Source organism: Clinocottus analis, unplaced genomic scaffold (assembly GCF_023055335.1).
Source record: "Clinocottus analis isolate CAN_PGR_092001 unplaced genomic scaffold, fCliAna1.0.p SCAF_3, whole genome shotgun sequence".
In the NCBI taxonomy this organism is placed as follows: domain Eukaryota; kingdom Metazoa; phylum Chordata; class Actinopteri; order Perciformes; family Cottidae; genus Clinocottus; species Clinocottus analis.
The window spans coordinates 6,046,668-6,066,129 of NW_027176042.1; the positions used below are offsets into that span (position 1 = coordinate 6,046,668).

The 19,462-nt window shown below is 45.2% G+C and overlaps 1 protein-coding gene across 2 annotated transcripts in view; it reads left to right on the top strand.

The window, feature by feature from the left end:
- The window catches only part of iqsec1b (IQ motif and Sec7 domain ArfGEF 1b), a 181,351-nt gene extending 162,559 nt beyond the window's left edge, over nucleotides 1–18,792 (top strand). For both annotated transcript variants that reach the window (XM_068593981.1, XM_068593982.1), the window contains 13 exons: nucleotides 458–737; nucleotides 2,203–3,464; nucleotides 4,006–4,167; nucleotides 5,656–5,778; nucleotides 7,757–7,923; nucleotides 8,398–8,537; nucleotides 9,265–9,294; nucleotides 9,450–9,575; nucleotides 9,678–9,777; nucleotides 10,492–10,653; nucleotides 10,787–10,963; nucleotides 12,745–12,794; nucleotides 14,422–18,792. In XM_068593981.1, the coding sequence (XP_068450082.1) occupies nucleotides 458–737; nucleotides 2,203–3,464; nucleotides 4,006–4,167; nucleotides 5,656–5,778; nucleotides 7,757–7,923; nucleotides 8,398–8,537; nucleotides 9,265–9,294; nucleotides 9,450–9,575; nucleotides 9,678–9,777; nucleotides 10,492–10,653; nucleotides 10,787–10,963; nucleotides 12,745–12,794; nucleotides 14,422–14,952 (3,310 nt within the window). In that variant the 3' untranslated portion in view covers nucleotides 14,953–18,792. The remainder of the gene's footprint in view (nucleotides 1–457; nucleotides 738–2,202; nucleotides 3,465–4,005; nucleotides 4,168–5,655; nucleotides 5,779–7,756; nucleotides 7,924–8,397; nucleotides 8,538–9,264; nucleotides 9,295–9,449; nucleotides 9,576–9,677; nucleotides 9,778–10,491; nucleotides 10,654–10,786; nucleotides 10,964–12,744; nucleotides 12,795–14,421) is intronic.
- Nucleotides 18,793–19,462: the final 670 nt, after the last annotated feature.

The window sequence follows — 19,462 nt, forward strand, 5'->3', positions numbered from 1 at the left end:
GCTGCTCGTCGCTCTACACCGCCGAGGTTTCGTCCAATCGGCTGTCCCCGGATTGGCGTTTGTGTCGCTGCGAGCAGACGAAGATGCTTATTAATTCATTCAAGGCGCTGCTTCTCATGCTTTAATTACTCCTGACATTGTGCATGCTATTTTGATTGAGATTGTGGAGATGGAGCTGCTGATAATTTTGTTGGGATTTCAGTGTTAGTCATAGGCGTTTAATTCATTCTTATCAAGATACAGTGGAAGAGTCTTTCCGGTGATTGTGAAGACTCGAGGTACGTTCCGCATTGTGAAGGGAATGTCTAGAGACAGCAAACATATTCATGCCCCTCTGAGAGGTATCAAAGTTCTTTTCTCCCCGTCCGTCACGTGCCTCTCGCTGAAACACGAAGCAGTGCATGCCCTCAGGACTGTGACTCAGCGAACTGACCCCGGTGTGCTCTGTGCATTGCAGTGTGGAAGGTGATGCTGCAGGCAGTGAGGTGGGCGCCTCTGTGGACCCCGGCGGTGGCTACAGCTGCATCCCAGTGACCCACAGCGGCGCGCTGGGCCCCGACCACCTGGACAGCCAGCTCTACGGACACATCCTGCTGCCCGGCCACTTGAGGCCCCGCCGACCCAAGCTCCAGCACTCCCAGTCCATCCTCCGCAAGCAGGCCGAGGAGGAAGCCATCAAGCGCTCCCGCTCGCTGTCGGAGAGCTATGAGCTCTCGTCGGACCTGCAGGACAAGCAGGTGAGGAGAGGGGAGGCAACAACTTCTGTTAGTATAAAACTGGGTGCCAGGCGTGAGGGGCGATGCTCCACCAATTAATGACAGAGTTGAACATTCAGTCACAGTCAGGTGATGTCATAACTGGTTTAAAAATAAATGAATAAATCTTCTGAATTAAAAATGTGACATTAGGTCATTCATTTTTCAAGTAAATTGTCTTATATGTTTATTACATCTTTATCTTATTTATAGATATGACAATAACTAAAGGTAATTATTATAGTACGTGTTACTACCAGCTGTCTTCAGGCTGAAGCGCCTCATGATGCTCAAATAAAAGTCAGACAACCGGACACTGGCCCTTTTATGAGGCAGTGTAGTTTCTAGCCTGTTGGAGTGAGACCCACTGTCATGGTCCATGTCCCCTGAGGGATGTGTGAATCCTCCGGTCGCCTTGGCCCTCACATGGTTGGACGGAAACATGAAGGGGGTCATTTCACTGCACAGGTGGAAAACTGGGTCACTGTGTAACAGACACAGGGGCTGAGAGACCCTTAGACTTTGATTTGTCTTCATCCTTCTTTGTAATGAATGATATTTAAACAATGCCGCACACACTATTAATCAATTCATTTTTATTACTCAGCCTTGAAAACATTTAATTTGTGGCCTCTTTTTGCTCATTTCTTTAATGTCCAACACCCTCCGACTATAATACTATTTTCTTTCTGAGAGCAATCCCTCATCATTATTTGGGCCATTACCAGTTTTTCCATCAAACTGGGTTCCCATCACAATTCAAATTTATCCGTCTTATCCGTGAGTCTATTTGAGTCTAATAAAACATCCAGCTCTTTTTAAATGCCATCACCGCTCTTCTCGGTTCTTTTTAAGGAAGGGCAAAAGCAGATAAGACAGCGGTACCATTCTTCATTCTGTCTCATGCGTGTCTCCTCAGATAGTCTTACTTTTGCATTCAGGTGAAAACAGCTTTTGATCAAGTACATTTTCTTGATGGTGATTTTAAGTGTTACACCAAATGTTGTACATATTTTGTGTCACAAACATAGTTGAAAAATTAACCCTTAATCAAGGTACATTCACTATCTGTTTTTTTTTTATCTGGTTCTGTCGTCATCACATGACCAAAGTTCCATACTAAGGTGAACTAACTGAGCCATCTCAATGGCAAAAATGTGCTGATGAAGGTTAACAGGGTCAGAGAAGGAACCTTGAGTTTCCAGTATTTTGTCAAACTACGTTTGATACTAAAAAATATTCTAGGTGAAGTATCATTTCCAGTCGAATTCAAACTACAGCACCCCTCAAAATACTGTATGCATTCATTATTCCTGTTTTCACAAGTTGTCCCATTACAGAGAATATTTGCACGGTTGGATCACCATTAAATGGCAGCTATATGTAAGCGGTCCCCAGATGTTTCTCAGAGGCATTTTTGACAGCAAATATTCTTTTCTATGTGCAGGTGGAGATGCTAGAGCGTAAATATGGTGGGCGTTTCATAACCCGGCATGCAGCCCGCACCATCCAGACAGCCTTCCGCCAGTACCAGATGAACAAGAACTTTGAGCGTCTCAGAAGTTCTATGTCTGAGAACCGTATGTCCAGACGGATCGTCCTATCCAATATGAGAATGCAGTTTTCCTTTGAAGGACCTGAAAAAGTCCACAGCTCCTACTTCGAGGGAAAACAGGTCTCGCTAACGGATGACGGCACCAAAATTGGTGCGCTTGTGCAGTCGGAGCACGGTGGGGAGATGGGCCTGCAGGCCAAGACCCCCACCACACAGAGCGACTTCACAGACGCTATCACAGAACTAGAAGATGCTTTTTCTAGGCAGGTCAAATCTCTAGCTGAGTCTATAGATGATGCGCTAAACTGTCGCAGTCTGCACGGTGACGACAACCAGTCGGAGCCAGGGAGAGGCCACCAGGACATGGATAGGGAGGTCAGCTGCCAAGTGAAACCCACTCACGGGGCTTCGGAACACCGCAAACTGGATGAGATGACGGCGTCTTACAGCGATGTCACCCTTTACATTGATGAAGAAGAACTGTCACCACCACTGCCCCTGTCCCAATCTGTAGACCGACCCTCCAGCACTGAATCCGACTTGCGTCAGCGTTCCCTTAACTCTTCCCAGGACTACTGGTCACTGGCTCATAAGGATGAAAAAGGGGACACGGACACCAGCTGCCGCAGTACACCATCTCTGGAGTGCCAAGAGCAGCGCTTGCGAGTTGACCACCTACCCTTACTGACCATTGAACCTCCGAGCGACAGCTCGGTGGAGCTGAGCGATCGCTCCGACCGCAGCTCCTTAAAGAGACAGAACGCTTACGAACGGAGCCTCAGCAACCAGCAGAGCAGCCCTAAGCACATCGGCCACAGTCTGCCACCCCGAGGGCCTTCCAGAGACGAGGACGCCTCCCGCCATCGGCCTCGGCAACTGGAGGCCCACCTGGCCATCAACGGCACCGCTAACCGGCAAAGCAAGTCGGAGTCCGATTTCTCCGACGGCGACAACGACAGCATCAACAGCACGTCCAACTCCAATGATACCATCAACTGCAGCTCTGAGTCCTCGTCCAGAGACAGCTTGAGGGAGCAGACGCTCAGCAAGCAGACGTACCACAAAGAGACTCGCAACAGCTGGGACTCGCCTGCATTCAGCAATGACCTTATCCGCAAGAGGCACTACCGCATTGGCCTCAACCTCTTCAACAAGTACGTACACAAGATCCGCTAACAGACTACTCACACAGATTCCAACACAATCTGGTACATTGCTTGTGTCTTGTACATTACATACTCAATGAGGGACAGAGGAGGTTATGTCAATTAGATCCAGTCTATTCCTTTCGTTTTTGAACTCCTGTTGTTGATTGAAACATGACTATCTCTCTGTTCCACTTAAGGTGCAAACAAGCCTGGGACTCACCCTGCTCTGCTTCATGCAGAGCGATTGATCTTAGCCTCTGTGATTCCATTTAATCATAGATGATTGTGGCTTTGGTTTCTTTTCCAGAGCCAGCCATTAAGTTCCTTTTAATCATTTGTGATGAACACCGCAGAGAAAAGTAGCTCCCTCCTCCCCACTCTCAGCCTTCATCCCGTTCCACTACCCTACCTCCCTGCCTCTCTAAATCCTGTCTCTCATCTGACACACATTTGGCCACGGGCAGAAGTGCAGTGGGATAATCACAGATTTTGGATTGTGTCCTATTTCTCTTTATCACTATCTCTCCACCCTCTCCCATGTCTCCAGGAAACCAGAAAAAGGCATCCAGTATCTGATAGAGCGAAACTTTGTTCCGGACACTCCAGTGGGTGTGGCCCACTTCCTGCTCCAGAGGAAAGGCTTGAGTAGGCAGATGATCGGCGAGTTCCTGGGTAACAGACAGAAACAGTTCAACCGAGATGTCCTCGAGTGAGTTTGCGGCGAGAAACTTCTTTGTACTCTTTGACGACAATGTTATATGCAGAATTACCTTTTTTTTCCTCAACCCTGAAATTCTCAAACAGCAGGCTTTTGATTTGTCTTTGTTAACTTTGCCAATGTACAGAATGTTGTTTTATCTTCCTCCCTGGAACAGGAACATAAATAATCCTTCAGTTGTAAATATGGTCCCCAGCCTGCGATCTGCACTCTTTGAAGTTTCTGAGCACTACATAATGACTCAAGTTACATCCAGAAAATAAGCTGAAAAGGAATGCTGTGATACTCTGATAAACACTTGGACTAAATGTATATTAGTCTAGCAGGCAAAATAGGAAATAGCTCCTCTACTTCATGTTTTCAGACTTATCTGAAACACACCAACAGCACTATCAGAGCCGATTGAGATTCAGCGGAGGATAAGGCCAGAAAAGGTCCGTCAGTGTCAGTTTGACAAGCATATCTAAAGGGCTCCTTGAGAAAATGTCTATAAATCCTGACATAAACGGCATCAAGGTAGCAGGGCTCTGGAGAGCCGAGTCACACTCCTCACTCCTTGGAAAACGTTCTGAGGTCCATTATTTAAGTGGAAATTTCAATATCACAGTGGGAAAGTGTTCCATAACAGTAAAAGCCCTGAAGTAAAGCTATTTAGTATTTTGAAATGGACAGTGGGGAAATTAGGATTTTTCTTTTATAAGGTTGTGTTGACGAACCAAGGAATAATTATCCCCAATTCTGCTGTTATCCTCAGATCTATTGAGTATTTTATTTTATGCCAGGTCATTGATTTTGGCTCAGTCTTACTGCATTCAAGAAAGTAATTTCCAGCAGCTGGCAGATGTTTTTGGCTCAAAGAAATATCTGATAAACCCACTTTATGTTACTGGTCCAACACCAAACCACAGACAGGCATATAGTGATAGCTATTGAAATAAATGGAGCATTTAGCCAATAAGAGGCAGATGTTTTTCTCAGGACACTAAATCGGAGCTACAAGGAGAAGGAATATTTAACCTACATTCATTTATTTGGTTGCCAGAAAGAGGACTCCAAATCAATGCTAATGTTGCTTGCTGTTTACTTTGTGGGTAAATGGACAACTGTTTAGCCATAACAAGGTGATAATATATCGGATGTCTGTGGTGTGATGTGTTGCGCTTGTTGTGGAAATTAGTTGTACTGCTTTAAGGAAAAAACAAAATTCTCATTTTTTTGTAAAAAGTTAGAATTGTTAAAAAGTTAATTAAGAAAATGCACTGAACCTCTTCAGTCTCTTAGTTGTGTCATTGAGCTGAAACAAGGCTAACTTTTAACTAGAAGCAGCTATTCAATTCGGAAATTAGCAAGTAACTTTAGCCATCTATAGCTGTTGGACGCTGTTCCACTCATGAATCCCACGCAGCTTTCTTAAAGAATCAAGTTATTCCTATTTAATAAAGCCTGATCTTTGCCACTTCCTGTTGTTTTTTCCATCAGCTGTGTGGTGGATGAAATGGACTTCTCAGCTATGGAGCTGGACGAGGCACTCAGGAAATTCCAGGCACACATCAGGGTGCAGGGAGAAGCACAGAAGGTCGAGCGGCTCATAGAGGCCTACAGGTGAGAAACACTGGGGACACGACACATGGTTTTATCACTCAAGCCGGGTTTTGCGCCATGTCACATGTCCAAACCAAAGACTGTACATGAAGAAGGACGAAATGACAGCCACCCAAAAGTAAAGCCTAAACATCTTGAATTACCTTTTTATAAAAAAGACGGTCTCCATCATTTAAGGTAGTTCTCATCTAATGTAAATTGAAGTATATTTTAAATGTGTAAAGTGACTTTGAATACTGAGAAAATCACAATATAAATTAAATGCATTATTATTTATTATTATGTTAAGTGTTAATTTCTTTGATAAGTTTGTTTTTTTTTGCTATAGAAAGAGGATATGACATCATGACTGACAGATGAAGTTGCGTAGAACGTCCTGTGTTTTCATATCAGTGTCAGCAGACACGCACAGGATTGTCCCAAAACAAGCATCACAAGTCTATCATAGAACATGCATCAATTTGCAAAAATACCCATGCACATTTTGCCCCTGCAATCAAGACAAGTTAGCAAGTTAGAGCTGCGTGGATAATAAACACAGATATTTGGGCTTAACTTCAATCTAGTTGGAGGAATTCGAAAACTATACACAGTCTATGATCTATATACAGTCAATGGTCTAAACCCCATTGTCCCCAGAAGTCGTCGTCTATAACTCTCTCGGGCACGAGAGCATCTGTGCAAAGTCATTTTAAATCCAGACTTTGTTCTTCCAGATCATTGCAGAAAGTAATTTGGAGGAAATTAGTTCAGAAAGTTGAGGGAAACCTCCCTTAGGGCTGCTGATGGATGTTGTTTGGGGCTCATTTATTTTCTCCAAACCTCAGGTAGAAAGGTGCTCTCATGCCCACAGAGAATCAGCTTCGATCAGCACTGAGCAGGGACATTTCTGCCTCAGTAAACACCGCAGGTACTGTTACAGAGATAACGATGGAGATAACGATAACTGATCATGTGCCTCGCTTTATGGTGACTTAGGAAGCTGGTGAGCGGCCTGCTGACAGCTGCAGGCCGTCTCGACAGTCCTCAGAGGTACTGATCCTCGTTCTTTGGACTCGCGGCTGTGGCGCAGTCGACAAATGTACGTGATCACAGCTCAGATAGTGGAGCGCTCAATATCGTAATCAATATTGATATTCCTACCAATGAACTAACAGGGGTGGTTACGGATTTATTTTGCCTTTTGACGCTTTGTCCTTTCATGGTGTTCAGAAATGTGTCCAAATTAAATTAGAGTTTTCCCTGCAGTTAGTTTTAGGGATGCACAATGATATCATCACGCCATCGGTATTGACAGATAAAGGCTTTTGTTTTCAATGTCCAATATGACAATAAGCGTGCGCAATAACAAATCTCCGCAGTTGCATTAAAATAGGTGAAATTTGTCTTTGGTTGTGCCTATTTTCAGAATTGTCTCATTGATGTTGTATTGTTTGAAGTTTGAACATGTACGTACAAAATATTTATGACATGCTTTACGTGTGGCCTAAGTTTAGATAGTTTTCCTATTTTTGATCAATGAATATGCACCTTTTTTTAAACATTATGGGCCTAATTCTGTCATGAAAATGCTACGACAAGAGAGGCTTGGTGTTCTCTCCAACAATGTTGAAAATATTGTCTGTACAAATCTAATATGAACTTTTTTAATTTGTAATTCTTTTTAAATATATACATTTAAGCTGTATCTTTTTACATTCAGGAAACCCCACTTGATGAAATCCAAGTCCAAATATTTTATAACAACCTTACTAGTAGTTCTCGTTGTTAGAAGTAAAACCTGCCCACACACATATTTCACCAATCAAGTAACAGTACCGACACTGTTAATCAGCAGCAAAACAGCTTAAACGCAGCAGAAACAATGTAATTTCTTCTTTCTGGTCAATAAAATTGTAACCGAATATATGCGCCATTAAAAACAAATTGATTACTTGGCAAGAGTATGATTTTAAAGTTTCCAACATCCTCTCCACAGCCAACGCTACTGCATCTGCAACCCCGGCGTGGTGCGGCAATTCAGGAACCCCGACACAATCTTCATCCTGGCCTTTGCCATCATCCTCCTCAACACGGACATGTACAGCCCCAATGTCAAGCTGGAGAGGAAGATGAAGCTGGAGGACTTTGTCAAGAACCTTCGAGGTACTTTGTCCGGCTTACTGTCACAAAAGCAGTATTATCTCTAGACACCGAATAAATATGCACTTCAAATTGAGTTTTGTGCATGCATTTTGCCTTGATTAGTGGCCGTGTCAGTAAGGTTTTTTTAAACAGACTTTTTTTGGAAGTTGAGTCCAAGAGAGCTTTGCTGGTTAGGCAAATCTCTTTTTAGTTGCCCTCAACAGATTTCGAGGGTATTAGCGGGAGCTTTATGGCATGGCTAACTCATTTCTCTGCCTACTGGAGTGGTCAGTAATTAAGGTACAGTATTGAGTGGACAAATGTTTGTCCTCAGAGAGCGAGAAGGACATTTCCGTCTACACTGTGAGAAATGTGTGCACCGCAGTAGTGTGTAGGTAAATTTCCGGGGTTCATAAACTCTCATAAAGCTCCGAGTTAACAATGAATCCTTCTCTCTCTCTCACTCTCTTCTTCTTTCCTCTCATCTTCTCACAGGAGTGGACGACGGGGAAGACATCCCCCGAGAGATGCTGGTGGGGATTTATGAGCGGATCCGCAAGCGGGAGCTCAAGACCAACGAAGACCACGTGTCTCAGGTTCAGAAAGTGGAAAAGCTCATCGTCGGAAAAAAGCCGGTGAGTTTGAGCTTGCCCTTGGGGTTGTAGAGCGTGACCGCTTTCATCTTGCCATCCATTCACGAACTGAATCTAACGGGAAGCACGCGCTGCCAAATTACCGCCTGTACCCTCTGGGCTGTCACAGAGAGAGAGAGGCGGCTTTCTTTACGTCTTTCGTTCTCCCCCCAAAAAAAGAAAAGATATGAAAGAGCGTTCTTTACCTGAACTTGCTCTCTTTGCTGTGTGACTCATTGATTCTTCGGCCCCGGAGCCCTTCATGCTGAATGACTGTAATACGTCTTTTGCCCTGAGAGCGAGCCAAGGAAAGTACCACCTGACAAGCTCCGTAATAATAAACAAGATAAACAGCCTGGTGCCATATAATCATGGTGTTTTTACTCGAAAACCCAAGCCCTTCCTCTATGTCCATTCACGCCCTTTTCATCAAACCAACTCCACTTTTGGTGACGCAAATCAGCAGAAGTCCAAGCGACCTTGGCGACGTCGCGGTCCTAAAGCTTGACGCTCATTGGGAACATGGCACACAGCGCTAATAGATGGATTGTGAGGAAAGCATAGATAGTTTGTTCTGCGATCCGTAAAACTAGTTTTCCAGATTCTGAATTTGGCCCATTTTTCTTGTCGAACGTCATGTCGTTTCTTTGATATGTCGCAAATTTAAAAGTCCTGTATGTGTTCACTGATCCCTGTGAAATGACTCTTGTATGTATTTCTCCATCCACAGATCGGCTCGCTACACCATGGACTGGGCTGTGTGAGTATTACTCTCCCTGTCATCCAAATCTTTGGGCTCGAGTGGAAACATTTGTCAAATAATAAATAAAAAAAAGACCTTCTGGAACACATGCCAACATTGTGGAATGTTTATACGTTTTGACACTCGGTAATGAGGCCGTATCGTGTGCACAGGTACTCTCTTTACCTCACCGGAGACTGGTCTGCTACTGCAGACTTTTTGAAGTGCCCGACCCCAACAAACCTCAAAAGTTGGGCCTTCACCAAAGAGAGATCTTCCTCTTCAACGACCTGCTGGTGGTAAGGCAGACATTAGTCTTCGTGGCACACTGAGAACACACGCTGGCGTTCACTGAAAGAGTCTAAACCACAGTGTCGGCCGTGCTTTCTCTTTCTCCGTAGGTTACCAAAATTTTCCAAAAGAAGAAGAACTCTGTGACGTACAGCTTTCGGCAGTCCTTCTCACTTTACGGCATGCAAGTGCTTCTCTTTGAGAACCAGTGTAAGTGCTCTGTTGGCTTTTGTATACGTTCTCTCTGAAGGTGTCAGTATGCTTTAAACAAACGACTTGTTCGAAAGGCTTAAAATATGTACGGCCTCTTCAGAAGGGCCAACATTACGAAACAGTTTTGACTCAAAAAACTTACGGCGGGAGGAAGTTTTAGTGTTCAGTGATCAAACAATGAATTAGTTTGAAGCATACTGGCACCTCTAAGCTGCGGTTGGTAACTTTCATCAGAGGAAAACTTTTTGTCATATTTGCTCAAACTGTGACTATATTCTGATAGTTATACACAGCTGTTGTTCACTGCTCCTGAACTGCTGAACTAGGCAGAGTTGTTCAAATATTTAACAAGATTTTCTTACTGCATTGCCTACTTTTTTGCCTCAAATGTTTAGCTGTAAAATTAGTTTTTACAGCAGCAAAACGGTTCACTAAAATATGTGTGTGCTTCGTGAGTTGTGATTGGCAGCTGACTTCTCGTCTCTGATTGGTTGATTTATGGTCACGGTGAAATCTTGCAAATTCCATTCGGAGCAGTCAAAGGACTTTTTCACTGATTATCTGTCTCCTGTACTACTATGAGATTTTACCAGCTGCAGCTTTAATGGTTGCATAGGTGTGACTTCTGTAGACACCCCCCCCACTCCCCTCCATTGGTCCGTCTATTTTGTGTGAACTCAGGTTAAAATGTGAATTTTCGTCGCTCTTTAGATTATCCCAATGGAGTCCGTCTGACCTCAGCCATTCCCGGAGCTGACATCAAAGTCCTCATAAACTTCAATGCGCCCAATCCTCAGGACCGCAAAAAGTTCACTGACGATTTGCGGGAATCTATCGCTGAAGTCCAAGAGATGGAGAAGTACCGGATAGAATGTGAGCATGTTTTTCTCCACACATCTGTGCTGAACAATTATCCATCCTTCCGCCTAGACCACGGTCTGTTGAAATGTTTGATTACAACAGAGAGATGTCATGGTTGCCGGTAACTCTGTCCATGTCCTTCCAGCTGAGCTGGAGAAGCAGAAGGGCGTGGTGAGGCCCATTATGTCCCAGTGTTCCGCGATGAAGAAGGAAACGGGCAACGGCAACCTGAGCCGGGCGAGCCTCGACGACAGCTACGCCGTCAGCGAGGGTTTGAAGCGGAGCGCCCTCAGCAGCTCCCTGCGTGACCTCTCGGATGCAGGTAAAAACAGGGGTTGCCATGGTAACGCACTCCTCTCACGTCTCATCCCTCCGCTAGACAAAAGCGGAGCGCACAAAAAAAAAAAAAGCCGGACCGCTGGCACGATACTGTTCACTCCGTGCGGCCGATAATTGATTTGGAAGAAGCCAAACTCCTGTTCCTGTACGGTTCTGATTTAGGCAGAGCGCTCTTGCTGAACCCTCTGAGCCGTGACGCCAGCGAAGCACAGAGCTCGAGATGGGTGTTTCGCTAATGGGCACAGGTGTAATTTACTGGAGGCCGTCGCGCGATAATCCTGCACCGCCGCCGGCGGGGGGGAGGAGACAGCGCTATGTAGGTCACCGTGATCGTTTTGAGCGTCTTAAGCGGTAAGCGGAATTAATGTTGTGCGCTTGATTCTGGCAGGCCGTGGCCCGTGGAGAGTCGCCACTACACAAACACACTCTCAGTGACCTAAGCACAGGGTCGGACAAGCGGAGCAGTGGCCGGGGCTTTTGATCATCTTTGAATGAGACGCGACACGTTTGAGGGGCGGTCTTTATCAGGGCCAACCAGTACCGGGCTTTGGAGGCCTACGTTTCCTACCAGAGCTGTTTGTGCATCACTAAGTTAGAATCTGTCTCCACGTATTTGAGGTGCGGTTCACGTAAAAAGTGACACTTAAGGGAAACTCCACCTACTTCACAGGTTTACACAAAGTCAGTTTACCAGACATCGGGACTGAAATTAGTTGCGTAATGTCTTCTGCGGTTCTGGAAGAGCTTTAAGTCTAAGTAGATTTATAGGCTCACTCAAAGTGTTTTTTGCCTCTGTCAAAAAACAAAAAAAAAGTGTTGATGTGCTGAATGGATCATGGCAGAATTTCTTTTTTTTATTTAATTGTGCACCACATTCAGAAAAAATAAGATGTCACAGGCCAAACAATAATGAATATTGTGGTTTTCAGTTTCCAAAATCTGTTTCTAGACGCTTGAACGCTGGTCTTTGTCTTCAGACACGGCCAACATTCTCTGACATGACAGAAAAAGTTGCCCAATTGAAGCGCATTCCTGGTTAGATGGTTAGATGGCCAAGCCAACTTGTTTTCTGGTTCACATCCTCTGCTTCTACTGGTCTGTTCACTGCTGGATTACAGCCATGTACCAACTCCTGTAGTGCCAACTTCTGGCCAAACTGCAACGTAGCCGAGTTAGTTGGCGCCAAACCAGTTTATAGAAACGTGCCTGATTTGCGTTTTGTTTTTTGCTGTTGGAAACTGGCGTGAAGTTTGAAAATGTTGATCATTTACTAGGTGGGGAGGGTATATTAAAATTAAATCTTAATAAGTTAGTTGCATTGTGGCAAATGTAGGACGCAGTACATTTCGAGACATCAAATCAAATTAATTCGAGGATATCTCAGCCTCTGCTGTTTCGATTTTGCCTGTTGATGTTTTTTACATTTGTCCCATGTGTGTCTTGCAAGTTGAAATGCTAAATTGCCGGAGTATCCCTTTAATGCATCCAGATTGCAATTGTTTTGCTCATGGGCAGAGTCTCCTGCCAGCGCTGTAGTCACTGAGTAAAACCTTGTTGAGGAGTTGTAGCAGTGCCTCGCTTCTTCCCTTTCTCCTTTAGTCCGTATTCGCCTACCTCTGCCGGTCTGCTGCTAGCGTACGCGTGCTATCGTTGTCACCTCAGGGTGCTAGCGCCCCTCCCCCGCCGCTGTAGCCTGAAGGGATGTGTGCACCATCACGTGTTAACCCGGCGTGTCTAATCTGTCATGTTGCATGTTCTGGGCAGGCAAGCGTGGGAGACGCAGCAGTGCGGGATCACTAGACAGCAATATGGAAGTAAGTAGGACGCAACGGACGCCCAGCTGACTTTATGTTGTTCCCTCTGAACGCGAAGGCCTCTGTTTATTTTTGTTGTTTGTTTTCTTTTGTAGTTTGAGTTTAGTTTTCATTCACTGTTTTCGGTGGTGTTTTTGTGGTGAGCACCTTGGTCACTATGCATGCAACGGGGAATGACCGACGCACGTTCACCCTGGATGTGCACGGCATGACATGACTAATACCACCCCTGACTCGCCCTCGGGTTGCCCTGTGTCGATTGCTAGCCTCCCACCTTTAAGTCATCCTCTTGTGTAAGCGGGTTGAAGTTCCAACCATTTCCTGAATTTTGTTCGTTTTTGTGCTTCTATCAGTTCCAGCTACTGCATGCTCACACAGTTTGAAGTGGCCCCTAACCTTGACAAGAAGTTCCTCCACCTCCTTGTCATTTTTTTCATTGTCACACTTAGCCAGCAGTGAACGAATCCTAGCATTAAAGGCACAGATGATACACACAGTTAATGTAATCTCCCTCGTGCTAGCTAGCTCTGTGATCAGGGCCTTTTTTATGTGGCTAGCTGAGTTAGCTTGATTCAATTGTTGTTGATTTGACACAAGCCTACATTTTATTTTAGTTCTTGAGTGCCAGTCCCCAAAAGGCATCTCTCAATACTATCCACACAGTCTGTAACCCAAAGCAAAGTTTGATTAAGTTAGCTGTTAGCTACTTAACCGTTAAGAATAGCTACATGAAGCCAATCTTCTTGACGATGGTTGATCAAATAGAGACATTGGTATTCAATTGAGACGCTTTCTAAAACAGTTGCTCACGGTAACTTTAAAGTAAGAACACATCTTCACTAAACATTGTCTTTTGGATCCACTAAGTCATCGGTGATATCAGTGAGGCGCCTGCACGGGGCCCGAGGGATAATAAACAACGAGCACCCACCCCGGAACATCCTGTTCGCCCTGCTGCTGTCTGGCGAGCGATACAGAAGTATCTGCTGTCGTACCACCAGAATGCAGACCAGTTCCTCCCTAAACTCATTCTCCAGCCCAGAAATAGTTTTGAACGACGATAAAATAACCTTGAACCTTTATTGTTTAGTTTGCATGTTGTGCATGGCTCTGAAGGATTGGCTTCATTTCTTTTGCATTAACTTTTGTTTTTGATTGTGTATCTCATTATTCTCTGTTACTCCGTCACTGTTCCCTTTTCAAAGAAATCCGATGAAGTGTCTTTTGTTTTTTGTGTTCGTCTTGCAGAGTGGAATTTTAGAAACATCAAACCACATCGGTTGACTCGGTCGTGCACTTTTGGTGACCTCAAACTTGACAGTTGAAAAACGTTACTGCATACAAATGTGTGTCCTGTATACAAGCTGCAGCTTCGGATCGCTCTATAAACACTCCAATCACAATCAAAAGAGTGTACTGTAACCCTGGAAAGCAGATATGTTAGTGACGGGAACTTGAAGCACCTGGGTGATTGTTTGTCTCGTGACAAATATCTCCTTTGGTCATGAAATAATTGGCGAAATTTTAATCTGCAGCGAGTATACCTTTACTTATATCTGCTGTGTCGCAGCAAGAGTAGACTTTGCCCTGTGTCTCTGCTGAGATCTGATCGTCTTCTCTCTTGCAGGGGTCCATCATTAGCAGCCCCCACATGCGCCGCAGGGCCCCTTCGGGCCGAGACTGCCCGTCCCGCCACAGCGGCCAGTCTCTGCCCAACTCCTCCTCGCTGCTTGGAACGCTGTTTGGCACCCGGCGGGTGAAGTCCCCCAGCCCCACCCTGCACCCCACCCTCATCTCCCACACCCCTCACCCCGCCAACCTGCACCACACGGCCCGGTCGGACACGGACGGGCCTGTGTCCGTGCACCACGCCCAGTTTTGCCATGTGACCCAGAACCCCCCGCCTTATCACCACCACCACCACTACCACCCTCCGGCCCATCTGCAGCAACCGGCCCACCTGCAGCAACCGCCGCACCAGTACCACCCGGCGGCATCTCACGGCCAGCAGCCGGCCTACCCGCCGCACCCCCACGGCCACGGGGGTCACCCGCCACACCCCGCACACGGGCCCCACCACCACGGCCCGCCACCGCCGCCGTCCCAGGCGCCCAGCAGTACAAAGCCCAAACACAGCGGCATCAGCACGGTGGTCTGAGGTGTGCAGGAGGCGGGAGGGAGGGGGGCTCTCTGACTGAACTTTTTTAATCCGAGGCCCAGGCCGGACGAGACGGTCGCACTGTGCATCCGCTGGTCTGGGGATGTGAAGCCAGACGAGATCCTGTGCCTCCTTTGGCATTTCATTTGGTTTTCTTTTTCGTTACGCTCAGGCGCAGCGTATTCAACATAAACACACTTCCCCTGTGGTCGCTCCCTTTCATCTCAACTCACAGGTCACGCCTGGCTGCCTCGCGAGCAGCGGACAACGACGCAAGAGCATGCACAAAGACCACAACTACTGTTTCTCCTCAGTAAAGTGAAGCGACACAAATATCTTGCTCACTGGTATTTTACAGAAGATTTAATCTAGTGTGGGGAGAGGAAGCGGGGTGGAGGGTGGAGGGAGGTGTGGCTGAACGGACAGAGCGGTTATCCTCACCCGTACAGTAGCCGTACCAGTATTTAATGTAGCGGTAGCTCACAGTGCACTGTGATATCTCTGTTAGCAGTGATAAATGTGCCAATTATGGAAGCATTTACTAATTTAGTCACAACAATTGCTTTGTGTATATTGTGCATAGTGTTTTGTAAAAATGATAATATCAACTGTTACTATTATAGTTATTATTACAGAACAAAACGTCGATTATAACTCAGTATATTATACTGGCACATAGATGGCGAATTTCCACTGTTAAGAAACCGATCAGAGCTTTTATTAGGGAGGCAGTTAGTGGGGACGCTGCTGTGTATGGTTGCCTTTGAGTTAGGTTGAGATTGTCGAGGGCCGCTGCAGACTTTGCACGCCCTTTTATGCGGCGTCGTCCAACCGCGCTTGTCGTTAGTTTTGGCGTCGCCTCTCGGCTACAGCGAGCCGCCGAGCGAAACAGATTCACCTGAATGTCCACCATCATTTTTTTTCTCCCGGAAGCTGACGTAGGCGGGGAAACCGGTTTTTCAGCATCTCCCCTGAATGTGGAAGCTCTCAGCTGGCTGAGTAGTCCCCTCTTTGGTTTCATTGCGTGTTTCTGAGAGCGGGCGAGCGCCGTACGCTCCCCCTCCGTCTCGAACACGGTGGCAGAAAATCAATAATTATCATTGTGCGATGGCAACGGCACTCGCGCTGCTTCGCTTCGCTCACCGCGAAAGGCAGTTTTTATATCAATCTCCCTTCTGACATATTACCACGGTGTCTCGGGTGGAGGGGGTGGGGGTATGCTAGAGCATCTTTTCTGTTGACAAGTGACAGACACAGCACTCGTTCTACTTAGTTGATATCAATGGCAGAAGTTAGTCTCAATCTGGTTGAAGACTATGCGATGGATTTATTTTCTTTTTTACATGTATGTGCAATATGTATTCACTTTTTTGTGTCTAAGAGCTATTTCAAGCCGGTGGTTGTTCCATGACTTTTTTGTTCTGTTAGCGTTCTCTCTACCCCCCGAACATCTTTTGTCATTTCTTCCCTAATGGTTCAGTCAAGTATCTACATGGATTCGGAGGGACTGGACCTTCCACGCTGATCAAGAATGTCAAAGAAACTGTTGCATGTGACGATGTGTTTCCAGGCTATTTCCTAACTGTCGTGTACTCCAAAACTATATCAGTGTTTGACTTTTTCTATTTCAGCTAACGGAAATCAACTACGTATTTGTGTCACTCCCGAGCACAACAACACCCGTATTGTTTCCTGATGCACGCACAGTAAGTAGTCCACCGAATCTCTAGCGTACAACAAGAGTTAAAGCTGTGGGAGGAGAGGTAGAGCGGGCATGACGAAGGACGAGCCCCATCATCTGGAAGTCAAAACGGTGATGGGTAGAAGGAGTTGGAACTCTCAAAACTTTCTTATCTCCGTAATTTACCATCCGTGTCCGTCAATGGCTCACACGTCGCTGTCCAGTGACATCCAGTTGATCGGTGAATAGTTCTGCCACCAAGTTTTCAAGTTATCGCGGCACCACCCTCGGAAAAGCTACCCCCTCTTCAAGGACATGCTAGCAATTGTTTTTTTCTTTGCCGTTATCTCGAGACCGCCAGTTAATTGTTTTGTGATGTCGAGAAAACAAACTTTGTTCTATCGAGATAACAAGTTCATTATCTTTTTAGATACAGTATTTTTATATAGTATTTTCTTATCGAAAAGCTTTTTTACGGTCTACAGTCTGCTCGATCCATGCTGATTGAATGCATTGACCATTTGCGTCAGTAAAAGAGTGCACTGGGTAAAAGCTTGACTGCGGCCATCCACGCATGCCGGCATTGTTCTCCTGGTCTCTGATAAACATTAGAACTATTTTTTCTTTTCTTGAGATAGCGAGTCGTTTCTATCGTTGAAAAGTTTAGTTTCCGGAGAACTTGTGTTCTGGAGATAATGGCATTGAAGAAAAAAAACTGCTAGTTCAGCAGCCGGACATCTTTTGGTTAGCCATCTTTTGAAAACGGCTGACGTTAAACCTCCACAAATGTTAGTAATGCCGAGTTCACACTTCATAACTTTAGCCCTTTAAGTTATTCGTCGACAGTTTTTGGAACACAAGATCGAAGGCAAATTGGAGCGCATTGATGCTCAAGCATTACGTATGAACTGTTCTGTTTATCAACAGCTTGTTCCTGATGTATAAAGCTTTAGTAAAGTATTGTTTGCCATTAATAAAGCCGTTAGATACCACCTAAAACCCTTTATAAATGGTTGCCTCGTTAGACAGTATTTGCCATGATCCAAAATGTATCCAGCTGGCTTTATGTACGGCTACACCTAAAACTTAACACCTGAGTTTGACTCTAGATCCGTCAAATATACGGCATTTAATCGAGTTTAGGTTAGGAGTCACAAAAGTGCCAACGCAGCATCGTCATTACAATTTAAATATGTTGTACACCTAAATGAAATGGTCCCAGCACAACTTCCAGTTACTCGACCGTAAAGTCTGATTGCCAACCAGTGATGAAGAAATGGTCCAAACCAGTACAAACCCAGCTTCATTCCATATTGACGCCCTATCAGAGTGCATTCAGTCACATCCCACCAGTTCCTTCAAGCGACTGATCAATCGTATAAAACCTGTCCAGATTCCGTGTGAGGTGCTGTGTCGCATGCCATTGATGCCTACCTTTTATTTTCTTTCTCTCTCATTGTTTTTGTTTTAAGTGTGGTTCTATCTAGCGGTGGGCTTGACTCGCCCCTAAACTTTCAAGTAGCTTTGATTTCTCTGACTGATGCTTGTTTAATTTTTGAGAGATTTCTGGCCCTACTAGCGTGTCTTCTCTTGTCAAGTCATCTTACCCCCGGCATGCATTTCACCTCTATTTCCACTGTACAGTACAAATATATTGGTGGTATACTGCTGAGTGTAAATAGCAAATCCATCATTGGTGGGAGGGGCCTGATGTAAGTTTAAAAGGCTCAGAAAGGGAGGCGTCATTTTACGGGTGCGTGGGTAGCAAAAACCAATGAGAAAAACATATGTAAATAGTCTGTAAATAATGATAATTATTGTTACTATTACTGCTCTGTGTCTGCAGTTCCATCGAAGGTGCATTCCTGCTACCCTCTGATATTTACATAATCATCAACTGCTTTCTCTCTGCCTCCGACCGGGACTGAATTATCGTAGGGATGTAGAGCCGGCTGTTACGCGGTTAACGTGGCTTCCGGCTCATTTTTCCGGAGACGCTCCTGTTCTCCCGCACTCACGGCCCACTTTTGGGAGGTCGAATGGAAGGGAGGAGTGCTCCTTATTTTATTACGCATTCTGTTTCTAAGTAGACAAAACCCTATCGATGTAAAACTAGTACTGTGACAATGTTGAGAAACGCAAAATAAAACAATATATTGTAAAACCTGAGCTGAGTGGTCCTGCTTTGTCAAAGATTGCAATTCATTGGATTGACTTGAATGAAGTTGAATGTAGGTTTTTCTACCCACGATTGCAAAAGGCCTTTCGAGCGAGAGGTGGTTCTACAGTCGTTGGGTTATGCATACACTCTACCTAAAAAATATGAAATGTCCTCAAGTTTTTGAAGAAAGTGGTCCTGAAATCCTAGAACTGCACTTCCTGCATATGTAAGTCCTACTTTAAAAGGGGAAATACTTTTCGACTCATAGAACCACAATTAGGGCAGGTCGATCATTCAATCTGATAATTTATAGTTTTTCAATGGAATCATCGCGATTAAATCGTGTATCGCGATAAAATCGTCTAAATGGATAACTAACAAAATGCTGTCTTGACATTCTCAGACTAAGTTGATGGGAATTCACAGTTGGAGCAAGCTCAAATTGTGGCATGGGCACCTCATAGAGGCATGTCCAGTTCCCACCTCAGATGCCACTAATTACGTAGAGGCCCTTCCGGTTTACTTCTGGTTCCCACCTTAGATGCCGGGGCATCTCGAGCAGTTGCCACTGACTATATGGGATGCCGGGGCATTTGCCACTAGTTCGAGTGGAAGTTTCAGGGGCTTTTATTCTCTCAAACACAGCTTCCTAGAGCGCAACCCAAATA